This window comes from Dermacentor silvarum, chromosome 11 (genome assembly GCF_013339745.2).
Source record: "Dermacentor silvarum isolate Dsil-2018 chromosome 11, BIME_Dsil_1.4, whole genome shotgun sequence".
NCBI lineage: Eukaryota > Metazoa > Arthropoda > Arachnida > Ixodida > Ixodidae > Dermacentor > Dermacentor silvarum.
Window position 1 is genome coordinate 117140018 of NC_051164.1, and position 14254 is coordinate 117154271.

At 46.0% G+C, this 14254-nt stretch overlaps 1 protein-coding gene across 1 annotated transcript in view; it reads right to left on the reverse strand.

Annotated features, from left to right (window-relative positions):
- Window positions 1–14254, reverse strand: part of LOC119433332 (phenylalanine--tRNA ligase alpha subunit) — a 110040-nt gene that overhangs the window by 47752 nt on the left and 48034 nt on the right. Inside the window, exon 4 of the mRNA XM_037700481.2 lies at window positions 8624–8777. Within this exon, the coding sequence (XP_037556409.1) occupies window positions 8624–8777 (154 nt within the window). The remainder of the gene's footprint in view (window positions 1–8623; window positions 8778–14254) is intronic.

Genomic DNA, 14254 nt, shown 5'->3' on the forward strand with positions numbered 1-14254 from the left:
GCCGTACGCGTCGCCAATGGCGCCACTGTTGCCGTCAGTGGTATGTGCACTGCGCGCGTAGGAATTGCTGGCCGCCACGTTCCAGTCCTGTTCACCGTGCTGACCAGTTGCCCTCACGACCTTATCTTTGGGCTCGACTTTCTGACGACGCATTCTGCCCTCATCGACTGTTCCACTGGTACGCTGTGCCTCGAGCTTCCTCTTGTTTCCGACGTTCGCCCCGAACAACCGAACACCCTCTGCACTACAGCGTTTGTTCGGTTACTTCAAAAAGCATTAACCTTCGTCGAATTGGCCTCAACGGCAACCGTGCCTGATGGCGACTATGTCGTTGCACCTATTCGTGACGTCCTCCTGGCGCGCGACATCTCTGTGCCACACTCCGTCGTTACCCTTGCTGCTAATCGGATGTGTCTCCCCGTCATCAATTTTGGCTTGACGAAGCAAGTGTTACCTGAAGGCATAGTGGTGGCCACGCTCCGGTCTGTGACAGACGACCATGTCACTGCTTTTGCAGCCGACGCGTCTCCAGATCCTCCTGATTACCCACAGGATGCCTTGAACCTCGACGGCCCATTAGGTCCCATGGTCGCTGCGGATCTCGCCCCTGACCAAGCAGCCGCCCTATATCGCCTTTTGTTGTCCTACCGCGAAATATTTGACATTGAAAATCGCCCACTTGGTCAGACGTCCCTTGTTCAGCATCGGATAAACACTGGTGATGCTGTTCCCATTCACCGCCGACCGTATCGTGTGTCCACGGCAGAGCGGCAAGTTATTCAGCAGGAAGTAAACAAGATGCTCGCCAAAGGCATTGTTGAGCCCTCGTCGAGTCCTTGGGCGTCGCCGGTCATGCTCGTCAAAAAGAAAGATGGCACGTGGCGTTTCTGCGTTAATTACCGCCACCTAAAGCGAATCACTAAGAAGGACGTTTACCCTTTACCACGAATTGACGACGCTCTTGATTGTCTTCACGGTGCCAAATACTTTTCGTCCATTGACCTTCGATCTGGTTATTGGCAGATTTCCATCGATGAGCAAGATCAAGAAAAGACGACCGCTTTCGTCACTCCAGATGGCCTCTACCAATTTAAGGTCATGCCGTTCGGTTTATGCAATGCCCCCGCCACGTTCGAACGGATGATGGACTCTCTGCTTCAAGGTTTCAAATGGTCAACTTGCCTTTGTTACCTCGACGACGTCCTTGTGTTTTCTCCTACGTTTGAGACGCACCTTGAGCGCGTCGCAGCTATACTTGACGTCTTCCGCAAGGCTGGGCTCCAATTAAACTCATCGAAGTGCCACTTCGGGCGCCGACAGATTACAGTGCTCAGCCATCTCGTCGATGCTTCCGGAGTACAACCCGACCCGGAGAAGGTTCGAGCAGTAATAGCTTTTCCTGTACCTCAGTCTGTCAAAGACGTCCGGAGTTTTGTGGGGCTCTGCTCTTATTTCAGACGGTTTGTGAAAGATTTCGCAGCAATCGCTCGACCACTCAATACGTCACGTTCGCGTACAACTCCTCCCGTCACGACACCACCGGTTTTTCGCCATTTTACCTAACTGTATGGTCACCACCCTGCATTGCCTTTTAACACGCTCCTACCTGCTGCTCTTCTTTCTTGGGTTTTACGTGCCAAAACCAGTTCTGATTATGAGGCACGCCGTAGTGGAGGGCTCCGGAATAATTTTGACCACCTGGGGTGCCTACCTGCTGTTGTATAACATACCACGCAGTATGCCCGCGATGCTACCGCGCGACCCCATCTGGAACGTCAGATCGCTCATGAGTGACTATCCGACTCGCAATTAAGCCAAAAGGACCGTTTTGACCGCAGCCACCGGCACCTCTGCTTTTTTCCGGGTTCTCTTGTGCTCCTCTGGACTCCTTCTCGTCGGGTCGGTCTTTCATCGCGTTACACCGGCCCTTACAAGGTTTTACGGCAACTTAGGGCTGTGAACTCTGAAATCACCCCCCTGAACAGTTCTTCATCATCTACCCTGCCATTTCGAGACATCGTGCACGTATCCCGACTGAAGGCCGTACTTTTCTGTCACCTCCTCGTGTAATTAGTCTGCGCCGAGACGGCGCTCAGCCCGCTGGGGCGGTTAGATGTTACGGGCCACCTCCTTGCATTAAGAAAGAAGACGACGATCGCCAGGGAACGCTATGCATGTTCAGCCATCCTGGCTATCTCTGTCAACAGTCCCTGTATATAAATCCTGTCCCTCTTTTGTCTATTTGACGCACCATCACAATATTATACTCGTGTTGCGGTTATAATAAGAAAAAATGAAATGATTAGAGTTATTTTGTACTAGTTCAAGTGAAGTATAAAGATTAGCGCGACTGCGATCCCATATTGCAGGTGCATATTTCAAGTTTCAAGCCTATTAGAGTCTTGTAAAGCTGTACTAAGTAGATGGTGCTTTGGAAATGTTGCGCAGTAATTACCAGAGCCTGTGATTAGCATTGTTAAAGATGTATTCTATTTAGGTTATTTGTAATGTGTACACCAAGATATTTATATGGCATGACGAAATCTAAGGAAACGTCATTAAGATGGTAAGTAAGAGCTGGATATGCGCATTATTTTACACTTGTTAACTACAAAAGGCTCATGCACAGTTTCTATGAAATCAATAACTAGGCTAACCCTGCACTGTAAGAGATAGCTAGGAAAGGCAAGTTCACACAACCAGCCTACTCCACACTTCTCAAACATGACAAATCACTAAAACAATTTTTCTTTCTCTTCCAACAACACATGACAAACCTGAGCGCAACGTGTTCCCAAAAATTCTTGAATTATACTCCAAGTACCGTAAAAACCCACGTATAATACGAGGTTTTTTTTCTAAATTTTACCATGTAAAATTTCTGCCTCGTATTATATGCGGATCGCAAAGTTTTCAGCGTAAAATTTGCAGTTTCGGGTTCGTTTTTTCTCATTGCTATCATCATCAAGACTCGTAGCGGAGTATGCGTCATCTTGCGGTGGCGTCGGTAGGCTGCTGCTGCTTTCAACGGGCGCCATTTTGACGACGCTAAGAATCGGCACGTTCGCTAGTCTATCTCGCACGATGTCGGGGCCGCGAAAGTAGTACCCAGCTGCCTTTAAATGGAAAGTTATTTTAGCTGCCAAGGCCATCGGAAATTGCGCCGCAGGGCGGCACTTTGGCGTCACCGGGGGCAGAGTTCACGGCTCGGATGACATCCCAGTTGCAAAGTTGCAACGGCAGCAGATAAGCGCATTTGGCCCTGGCAACGCCGTCGCTTCGGTGGCAGTGGCTCCCCTTGCCATCCCTCTCAACTCCCTCACAGCTCCCCCCACCTTCAGCTGGCTCCGCGCCCGCCCGCTGCCGCTCCCGTCGGCGCGGCGCCAACTTAGCCCTTTCCCTGAAGTTTCGTTTTCTGCCGTTATCGGGAAGTTAGCCGAGACGTCGTCTCGTACAAGCGTGTTCTGGCGCGACGATGAAACTGGCCACCTTACTATTTGAGAGTGAAATTGCCGCCGTGCGGTTTGTTTTTTTCGTTATCTTTTTCTCCGCGAGGCATTGAGGGGTCTATCCTAAGCTTTTGCTCTATGGCGGTATCGGAGCAATGCCGGTCGGAGGCGCCGCCACGTGATTTGGAGCGCTGCTGAGGGCATTCTCGGTGCGCCGTATGTTCGAATTAACCGTCGCAAATGCTTTCGCGTTCGAATTACCGGGCGTTTTCGCCCATAGCAATACACATAACTTTGACGGGACCACAACGTCAGTTTGAATTAAGCGTGTTCGAATTAACGAGATTAGATTGTCAATGCTTTCTGTGGGTTTTCCTCACTCGCATTATATGCTGGTGAAAACTTTTTTTTCGTTATTGCTATCCCCAAATAACACCTCATATTATATGCGGGTCCGTATTATACGCGGGTTTTTACGGTAAGTTTGGCTTAAGCATTCAGCTAATCAACAGTGGACGAGCAAGGGAAGCCTCAGCGTGGGAACTCATCTTCGTCTGGACCCTTACAAATATGTTTGCTTGTTGAAACGGTGGCTCCAGGCTGAGGCTTCCCTTGCTCACCTCTGTTACTCAATTGAAATGTTCATCTCCTTGCAACCTCTTTGCCTTGTTTGAATACATATACTGAGATTCTTTTCCAACATGAAACTGAAAATTGCATTTTCCAAGGATCCGTGAGCATTAATTGGGTTTGCCTATCAGTTTATTTAGTGTCCTTGTTTATTCACACAATATTTGCAGAAGTCCATGTGAGAACTGTTGTCTCCATAACGTTCCTTGGTTTCCCTACGAGCACTCCACTTTTGTCAAAGCCTTTACTGCCGCACCTGAACACTAAATGTGCAGCAGAATTATGAAGAGCAGACAATATGTGATGTAAAATTTAGGATAACGCTCCTCTCCCCCCCCCCCTCCCCTCCTACACTTCGTGCCTCTCGCCAATGTGTTATGAAAACAATGGGACATTGCAGCTCGAGCTTATCTTGCTGACAGTACATCTTTGCCGAGCATTTTTCTTTAATCTAGCTGAAATCGTCGAACGCAGACAATACACATATAGTATGAACCACATCAAGCAGCACTGTATGCAATACAACTACGAGGGTAGCCCAGCACACGTATTGTTGTCTGAAGCTTTGTTCTCCCTGCATTAACGGGATGCCAAACATGACGAGAAAACTTCGCTCGATTTCAGCTTTGGATTCCATTAAATTGAAGGCTATGTGTGTTTCTTTATGTTGTAAACTCAGTGACGGACAACATTAAGTCCACCTGACCTGTACGAAAATTGTAAGCATGTACTGCTTCATTTATCGTTGACGATAAACAATGTAAGCTTACTTGTTTGAAGTTTTTTTTTTTTTATTTTGTGCCTAGTTGAGGCCTCTCGGTCACCTGGCACATAATAAAGATATCTGTAGTCATGTTAAAGTACCGTACACACAAATACTGTCCCGAAAGCGATAACAACACGCCCAAAACCAGCGCGTGAGCAGCACAATGAGTTCGACCAGCCGCTACCGTAGCGGCCATATTGCTCACTACGTAATGATGATGATATTAGTTTTGATTTTGCCAGCGTGATCTCTTGGTCAAACACTTAAGTTCACAACGCCACCGCTACTCTTATCTACGTTGCACTGCGGAAGATACAGTTTCCCTTCTCTAAGTTTATTTAGGTGTTCTGTGCCCTAACCACGTCGCCGGCGGTCATACCGGGCGGTCGTGCGAGCGTCCATAGAAAAGGAGAAAAAAAAAAAAAGGCTTTCAGCGAGCTGTGCCTGCACTCCCTTTACAATCACTCTCTCTTTCTCTCAGCGAGCACGGAAATTTGCCGTGGAAGCAGTTGTTATAGTGAGGCATAAATGAATAAAAATAAAAGCCTCTGCACAGAAGCAGTGGGAGGTGCGCCGACAAAGCACAAAGTTGTGTTGCTTGAAACGAAGCTGCAGATTTTGCAAGACTCCAGAAGTACAAGCTCGCGCAGTTGATGATATCGACGATTATGAAAAGCGGGAGCGCCACGATCAAGAAGGCTAGAAGCAGTGGCCATGCCTATTATCGGAAAAGGTGGGCTTTGTGCGACAGGACGAAACCCCCATGGGTGAAACTAACATGATGAAAGTCGCTGACATTATCGAACAATGGATGTACGTCACTACTGACAATGAAATAGGTGGTGCTTCGATGGAGAAGTTTGAGTGCAAATAATGCTGCCTCGTTCTGCGAAGAAATCTCCGACGGGGCGATCGCTGTCACGACAGACGGCAGCGTTGTGCGACGGAGGCGACGACAGCAGTGGCAGTGACGACGAGATTGATAATCGCCCGTCTTTGACACCGACCCCAATGTTCAACCAAAGTGCTAGTCGTTGATCGACTCACTCCGATCGAGTCGCTCATTAATTTCATGCACGCTAAATTACAGCCGCCAGTGTTCGCGCAGCAGCTGGACACGATGCACACCGCAGTTGTGAAACTTCTGAAAAAGCAAGTGCAGATTTCTAACTATTTCAGCGTGCATAATTAAAAGGTATAAATAAACGTTTTATTTTTAACAGCCTACTTTCTACAACGTTGATTTTTTAACGCAAGTGGCAAATTTGATTTCGGGACTACAAAGATATGTTTTTTAACGGCAGTCCAGATATAGCTATGACCGGTTATAACAATTGGATTTTTTGTTCATCTTGATACTCCACTACAGGCTACTATGTTCAGTTCAGTGTTTACACCGAAAGACGTGAAAGGCCAAGTTCAATTGGACTTGCTTTTGATGTTGTGAACCGCCTTTGTGAAGCGTATTTGGATCAAGGATACATCATATTTCTAGACAACTTTTACATGTCCGCCTCTCTCTTCGTACATCTTCTTGAGTGGAAAACTGTTTCCTGTGGAACAACACAAAAAGATTACCGCGGGGTCATTCGCTGGCTGCTATGCCAAGATGCTTTTACATGCAATGGAAAGACAGCCACGTGGTCAATATGATGACCACTGCACATACTGCCGGCAGTGATGTGCCTGCAATGTGCAAAGAAAAGAGCGGAAACCAATGGGCAAAAGTCCCTGTGAGGAAGCCACTTTTGATTGAAGAGCATAAATCAGGCATGCTTGGTGTGGACAAGTCTGACCAGCTGATCACATCTTACAACGTGCTGATGAAGTGAGTTGGGTGGTGGAAGACTTTGTTCTTCCACTGCATTGATATTGCAGTCGTCAAGTTATATTATTTTTGTTGCACAAAGGGAAAGTACCCTGAGATAGAGGAGCTGTCAAGAAAGTCCAGGTATGAGCAGCTGGCCTTCAGAATTGAGCCTGTCAACCGGATGCTTGGAATGGGTGACACAAATGTACACCCTCCTTCAGGAGCCAGAGGACAAGCCTCAAGTGATGAAACACAATCAAAACTGCAAGCTCTTCTATGAGATGGAAGGTGAAGCAGAAAATGGGAGTCTCTTACGAACTTTGTGGTGTACACGTTTCATTCAAACAAGGGACTGCTTTGGGGAATGGCACGCCAAGCACTAAGGCTAACTCTTTTTTTTTTTTTTTTTGCAGAAGAAACTGTATTTTACAATGCTTCCTACAACTTGCAGGACCTTCTTGTAACACAATAGGCTACAAAATGCATATTCTGAAATCTTTTACTGTCTTTTTATTTTTAACAGCAAAGCTGTTTAAGCCAGCCGTAATTTGTGGTGCATAGCTGTGGTAGCCATGGCAACCCGGAGGAGGAGGAGAGCGCGTGCATACAGAGGAGGAGGAGACCGCGTGCATGTCGCACGCGGTCTCCTCCTCGCCAGCGTTTTGCCTTCCCAACCCCTGCTTCTCTTCTCTCCGCGGCACGCTGAGCCAGGAGAAAAAAAACAAAAAACAAAGTGCGAAAGCTTGCAATAGGCCACACAAAGCTCAAGACACAGCGAAGCTGGCCGATTGATATCGAACGACTAGCCTCCAACGCGTTCGCCGTCGGCAAGCAGCAGCGTTCTTGGCACTGTGCCAACCTTGGTTAGCCTGCCTGCGTTAGTGGCATGCCACGAGTGCTGTCGCTCGTAGGCACCGACGCCTCCAGTGCTACGAGCGTGAAATGTCGCCAACGCGTTCGGCGTCGGCAAGCGACAGCGTTCTTGGCACTGTACCAAACTTGGTTAGCCTGCCTGCGTTTGTGGCATGCCAGGAGCGCTGTCGCTTGTAGGTTCCCACACGTCCAGCGCTAGTCACACGAAATGTCGTGAAAAGGAAGGTACCTCCGAGAATGATCGCTCGAGAATACCTTCCTACATGCGTAGTTAAGTTAAACCAAGTAAAGACCTAGCAGCAACCGAGTTCATACCTAGCAGTAGCAGCCAGTAAGCTTCGCTGTGCCTAAGCTTTGCGCGACCGAGTGCAAACTTGCCTGATATTTTTTTTTAGGTTCCCTCCGTTTTCAAGAACGAAGTTGTTTTTGCTACACAAACTTCACCGCTCAAAGATTTTTACGTTACAATATGTCATAAATATTTCATGGCACTTATGTCAGTGAAAAGACAATTTCTTTAGCTACATTTTTATATCCTGCAAAGCAACCAGGGCATTTGCCCACCAAATAAATTTCTTGCACATTGTAATAACGGCTACTTTTCCCCGTGGTAACGAAAGAATTAGTCCTTTGGATGCCTGAATTTTTTTTATATATTTATTTCTTCTGAATTGCAACCAACTCAATTTCCGGCAAATAACACATTACCAGGATTTAAATTCAAATGCTATTTAGCGGTGATATATTGGCGAACATTTCACAATTTTAAATCTGAAAGAAAAAATAAAGATGCGCTAATTATTTTATTTAGGATAATTAGCACTCCTCGGGCAACATGGCCTCTTGCTCGCTGTCGCCATTCTCTGAAGAACTTCTAGACATTCTACAATCTTCAATGTTTTTGAATTCCTTGCATCATTAGAAAAACGCGCACGCTTTTGGCACTGATCCACCATGTCAGCAAACTACAGACTCAAGTAATTCCAACAGTCCATAAGCTTTGCCATGGCACCTGATGTATAAAAAAAAAAACATTGGTGGCCAGAGAGGTGTATAACTGGGCATGGCACTTGAAGCAGCCAGACCAATACGCACCCTTCAAAAAGAAGGTGTCGTGGGCATCTCTTGCTGGATGCTGCTGTGGCTGGAAGAGGGCGTCAAAGTTCCAGAAGGCATTCTCCACATAGCGTGCTGTCGACATCTCTGTGAAGCCCATCTCCAAGAAGACCTGACGAACCTCCGAGCGTACCTGCACATGGCCTGCATTTTAAGTACCCACAACGGCTATGATGGCAGAGGCTGTTTGGAAGAAGAATCATAACGCAGCAGTTATGGCAACATACTGCAGAACACAAGGCCTCGAGTTCCAGCCACTGTAGCTGTATACAAATGGCAGTGGGAGGCAAAAACATCTGTGTACTTATTTCGTTGCACATTACCCCTTAACTCTTTCCATACAGCGCCCATTGGGCATCATTTGCCTGCTATCGATGGTTTGAAACACCGCTTTTGGGACCTTCTGTGCTGCTCACAGACACACTGCGCTATCGGACATGAAGGAGAACTATATTTTAGTTCTCTAAGCAGTTTGCCTTTCTCCCGCCAGGCAGTAATTTTTGAATGTGCTCCGAAGTTTAACGATCGTCAAAGTATAAAGCAAAAAATAGGCGCCTCCGAGAGCGGCGCGCGCTTCAAAAGACCGCAGATCTCGCGATTCCGCTGCATCTGCGGCTGATTTTATTGATGGATCGAGCAGCAGCGAGTCTGAGGATGCTGCTTTTTTATTGGACTTTGACTCTAATAAGCGACAATGACGCAAACCAGCCCTGAACATCGGCGGCTGCAGCCCGTCATGCCCAACCGTAGTGCTTGCGGTTATATTTTATAGCGGACTACCTCTTCAAAATTGATTTTTTTCAGAGATAGTACCTATTAGATGTCAATACATTTTGTATATCTCATCATTTTCACTGCATCTTTTTCTTAGTAGATACAAGAGTGTCTTTACAAACTTTGTTCAATTTTATCCCAGAGTCTTGATTTTGGCAATTATATCTTTTTTATGACATACATCTCATTAATAAAACCTTTATGCATGAAAAGTGCATTCATTCTGCTTTTTGATTATGTATTAAATAAAATATTGAGTGCAGTAGTTCCTTTAGAAAAAAAAAAATCAGACATAACCTGCAAAAAACACCTATTTTCCCCATGGTAGGGAAAGAGTTATTAACACTTTGAACGAGCCCAGCTCGTCAACGCCATACTAGTAAAACTCCACGGCAATATTTCCGTTTTCAAAATAATTTAGCCGAACAGAGAGCGTCACTTTGTCTTCCTTCTACTACCCAGACGGCTGCACAGTGTCAGCACCTTAAAGCTGCATTTATTGCGCTCTTTGTGTTGTCTAGATAGATGGCAGCACTTATTGAGCACTCGCAGGGCGTATTTATTCGATCTTTGTGTTCTACTACATAGATGGCTGCACTTTTTCACTGCTCAAGGACCACATTTTTGAAATTGCGCTCCTTGGGTGCCTTTTGGCAGGAAATTCGGAGAGATGGCACCTCCCACTGACAGCATCGGAACGAAACCAGGACCTAGTGCAATCCCTGTGGCAAAGCTCTGCGTGCCATTCCATACTTTATGAAATTTCACACACTTTGTGACCGGCCTTGGTAATGGAAGTATGGGTTAAAAACTTTCTAAGGTGTCAAAGATGGCTTTGCAGAATAGTTAATTTTGAAGCTCTGTAAAATAAAGCATTTTCCTCATTTCCGACTACACCGTAGGTGCACCTGCTATGTAATGGCCTGGTTTGGCAAGCCTTAACAATGCACAGCTCTGGCGAACTGGTGTGTACAGGAAGTGACGGCACACCAGAGGACACAAGACAAAAAAAACTTGTTGAAACAAACTGGCTGCAAGAGAAATTGAAAGACTGCATTTGTTCAAGTCAAGCTGACAACACACAGATCACGTGACAACACAGCGCACATACGCAGAACACAGCCATGCGGAATGCAATCTAGGAAGGAAGGCTGCAGCCTGACAAGAGGGTAACAAGTGATCCTATAGCTTTAATACAGAGCATCAAACAATATTTTTGTAAGCATGTATTGCTACGATAATAACCTCAGTACCTGAATTATCCTCTTATGAACAGCCCTTAACAAATGTAGGCAATATAACTGAAGGACGAGATACATACTTTCAAATGGTTCATTTGAAAACTCTATCATTAATTATATACACCCAGAAATGTGTGTGACACCCAATTATGCGCACATAACACATTTGGCATCTAAAAAGCAAAGTGCTATGGATGCTACACTGACACCTCTTTCTTTTTCTTCACATATCAACTTTGCCCCAATAATAAGTATTTCGAACTCACCGAGATTACAAGCAAGAACAGCAAATTTGACAGTGTAGGCACGCTTTTTGCAGTGGGAAGCCTGATATCCGTTGGTTCTGTTTTTTGCACTGCTGCGGTCACTGAGGCAACAACTGATTTTCCCAATAAATACTTTTCCATGGGAAATCTGAATTCTCTCGCCTGACATTAAAATAATTTTTCTTTATGGCCTACCATGCCAAGTGGCAGCTTCCGGGAGAAGGGATTAGTTTGTGGTGACACATCTCTGCGCATATTTCGATGCGCAGAGAGAGAGAGACGCATCGAGAGACGCACTCTGCACGTCTCTGCACCGCGTCACCACCGCAGCGTCTCCCGAGGTATATGTCACCGACGGCTGCTAAAAAACAGGCTGGCCTGCTTCGAAGGCGCTCCTTCTTCCGCCTCCGAGACAAGTGTAGTGTCGGTATGCTCGTCCGCTGCCGTCAGCAGACGCGACATCCCACATCTGGTGACCCAAACAACGAACAATAACGCATTGCCGTGAACGAGAAAGACGCCCTTCAACAACAGCTGGAGCTTCTCCAGAGGCAACTTCACACGTAGCAGGAGGTCATCCAGAAGCAAGAGCAACAGCGTCAGGAACGACACTGGCAACTCAATGATTCCGTGCAGCAGCATCCTGGCGACGCAGAGGTCGTCAGAACCTCGGCAGACGACATCCTGCATGCTGTCCCGCACGACGTCTAGCGCATCGCTGTCAAGCTTCCACCGTTTTGGACTGACTCACCCGAGGTATGGTTCGCCCAAGTCGAGGCTAGTTCTCCCTCACGCACATCACGCAAGACCGGACCTGCTACGATTATGTCGTCGCCCACCTCGATGAACTCTTTCCCTACCATGGGGAAAATAGGTGTTTTTTGCATGTTACGGCAGATGTTTCTTTCTGAAGGAACTACTGCACTCAATATTTAATGTAATGCAATAACAGAAAACAAAATGAATGTACTTCTCAAGCATAAAAGCTTTATTTACGAGATATAAATAGATATAAAAAGATATAAATAGTTAAAATGCAATAAAATTAAACTAATAAATGCAGCAGACATGTCCAGTCAGTAACCTTGAATTTAAATCTAAAAAACAACTGTTATTCATTATTTTCCGGTACTTTGCACGTAAAATGCAAATCAGACACTTTCTCCAAATAGTTTCTCTATGGCAGTCTCCCATTTTCATAGCCATTAAATATCCACATACCTAAACATTGTTTTATTCCTAGGTAATCTATATAGCTATGCCATATAGCTATGCTATGTACATTGCCTGAGCCATGTTTCAAGGTCCTCCTCCTCTGTGTTCCGTGTGTGTACCATTCTAACATGCATTTCAACTAACTAGCCCAAGCACCAGTCTTATTGATGTAAAACACGCTTGTATCTACTAAGAAAAAATATGTTACGAAAATTATGAAATATACAAAATGTATTGCATTTATTAGGCACTATCTCCGAAAAAACCAAAATTTTTCATTGAACAGGTATTCCACTACAAAAATTCAACTGCAAGCACTACAGTTGGGCATGCCGGGCTGCGGCTGCCAATGTTCCAGGCTGGTTTGCGTCGTCGTCGCTTTCAGACTCAAAGTCCAACGAAAAGTCAGCGTCCTCCGACTCGCTGCTATTAAATGTATCGATAAGATCAGCCATAGAAGCAGCGAAATCGCGATATCTGCAATCTCCCGAAGTGTGCGCGCTGTTTCCGGAGCCGGACATTTTTGCATTCTGCTTTAACGATCGCGAAACTTCAGAGCGCGTTTAAGAATCACCGTTTGGCGGGAAAAAGCTAACTGCTTAGAAAACAAAAATATAGTTTCTCCTCTTTCACGTCCGATGGCGCAGTGTGTCCGTGAGCGGTGCGGAAGGTCTCGAAAGCGGCGTTTCAAACCATCGATAGTGGGCAGCCATTTTTTCGTTCGCCTTTGACGATCGCGAAACTTCGGAACGCGTTTAAAAATCACCTCCTTGCGGGAAAGAAGCGAACTGCTTAGAAAACTAAAATACTGTTCTCCTCCTTCCCGTCCGATAGCGCAGTATGTCCGTGAGCGGCGTGGAAGGTCTCGAAAGCAGCGTTTCAAACCATCGATAGAGAGCTAACGATGCCCAATGGACACGGTACGGAAAGAGTTAATTTGAACTGACGGATAACTTGAACTGCTTTGTTGGTCCCGGCAAAGTCCTATGCATCTTAATAGAGAAAATTCGAACTCCAAACCCACACAACAGTTATTTTGAACAATATTTCTCAATCCCACGGACTGCTTTTCAGACAAAACCAAGCCAAAGTTCGATGCGTCGCTAGCTACCATAATGTTGGGCGAGAAGCCGAGATCAAGCCCGAGCAAGCAGCACGGCGCGTGCCCTCCTTTCCCATCTGGCTTAACAGAAGCAAGAAGGAGACCTTAGCGCACCAACAACTAAGGGCACATGAGGTGCAATATTATGGCACGTGGACTTTATATGGAGGCTAGCCTTCTCCTGGAACATGTCATCGCGCACTGATAGAGAAAAGATAAGATTTTCAATGCGAGCCTAGTGACGGTTTTGGCTTTGTACACTGTACAACACAACTGATTGGGCACTAAATTTAAAGAGGCTCTTAGTTCAAACTCCATCTCACTGAAATATTATTACCAGTCCCTTTGGGGTTCGAATTAACGAGATTCCACTGTACATATATCTAAAAACTTAAAGGGGTCCTGAACCACATCTAGAGTCTGTGAAAAAAAAAACATTCTATGGATAGTATACATTGCTGTGAACATCTCAGTGACATTTTGCAGTCGTGCGTACCGTGTGGAGCTCACAAGCAGAGCGAGAAGTGACCTTTTTTTTCAAACACTCTCTTTTCAAACGGGGCCGTGTCCTCACCCGTTTCGAAGCTGCCGGCGGGTTGCATATGTCATCATATGCAAGATTCCCATAGGCGGCTGCTATTGGCCGGTAGCTGACATCAATCAGGAAGGGTGTTTTGATCATTGCGCTTCTTCCTACTGTTACTGTGTTTATTTATTGACGCAGTTTATTTAACAGGGTGAAGTAAGTCTAACATCTGCGTTTCAAATTTTGATAAGAACATGTACTTCCATAAGAAGCAAGCTATCGTCTGCTCATGCTCGGCCACAGCCGCCGGCATAGGAATTACACTTTGGCCACACTGCTTATCAGTGTCATAGCCATTCAGTCTCTCTAATTTCGATTAGTTCTGAACACTCAACTAGTTTTAAACCACGCGAAACTTAATGTAAGACAGCACGTACGCTTGCCCGCGCGCATTTCTGGCTATTCCTGGCTAGACACCTTGGATAA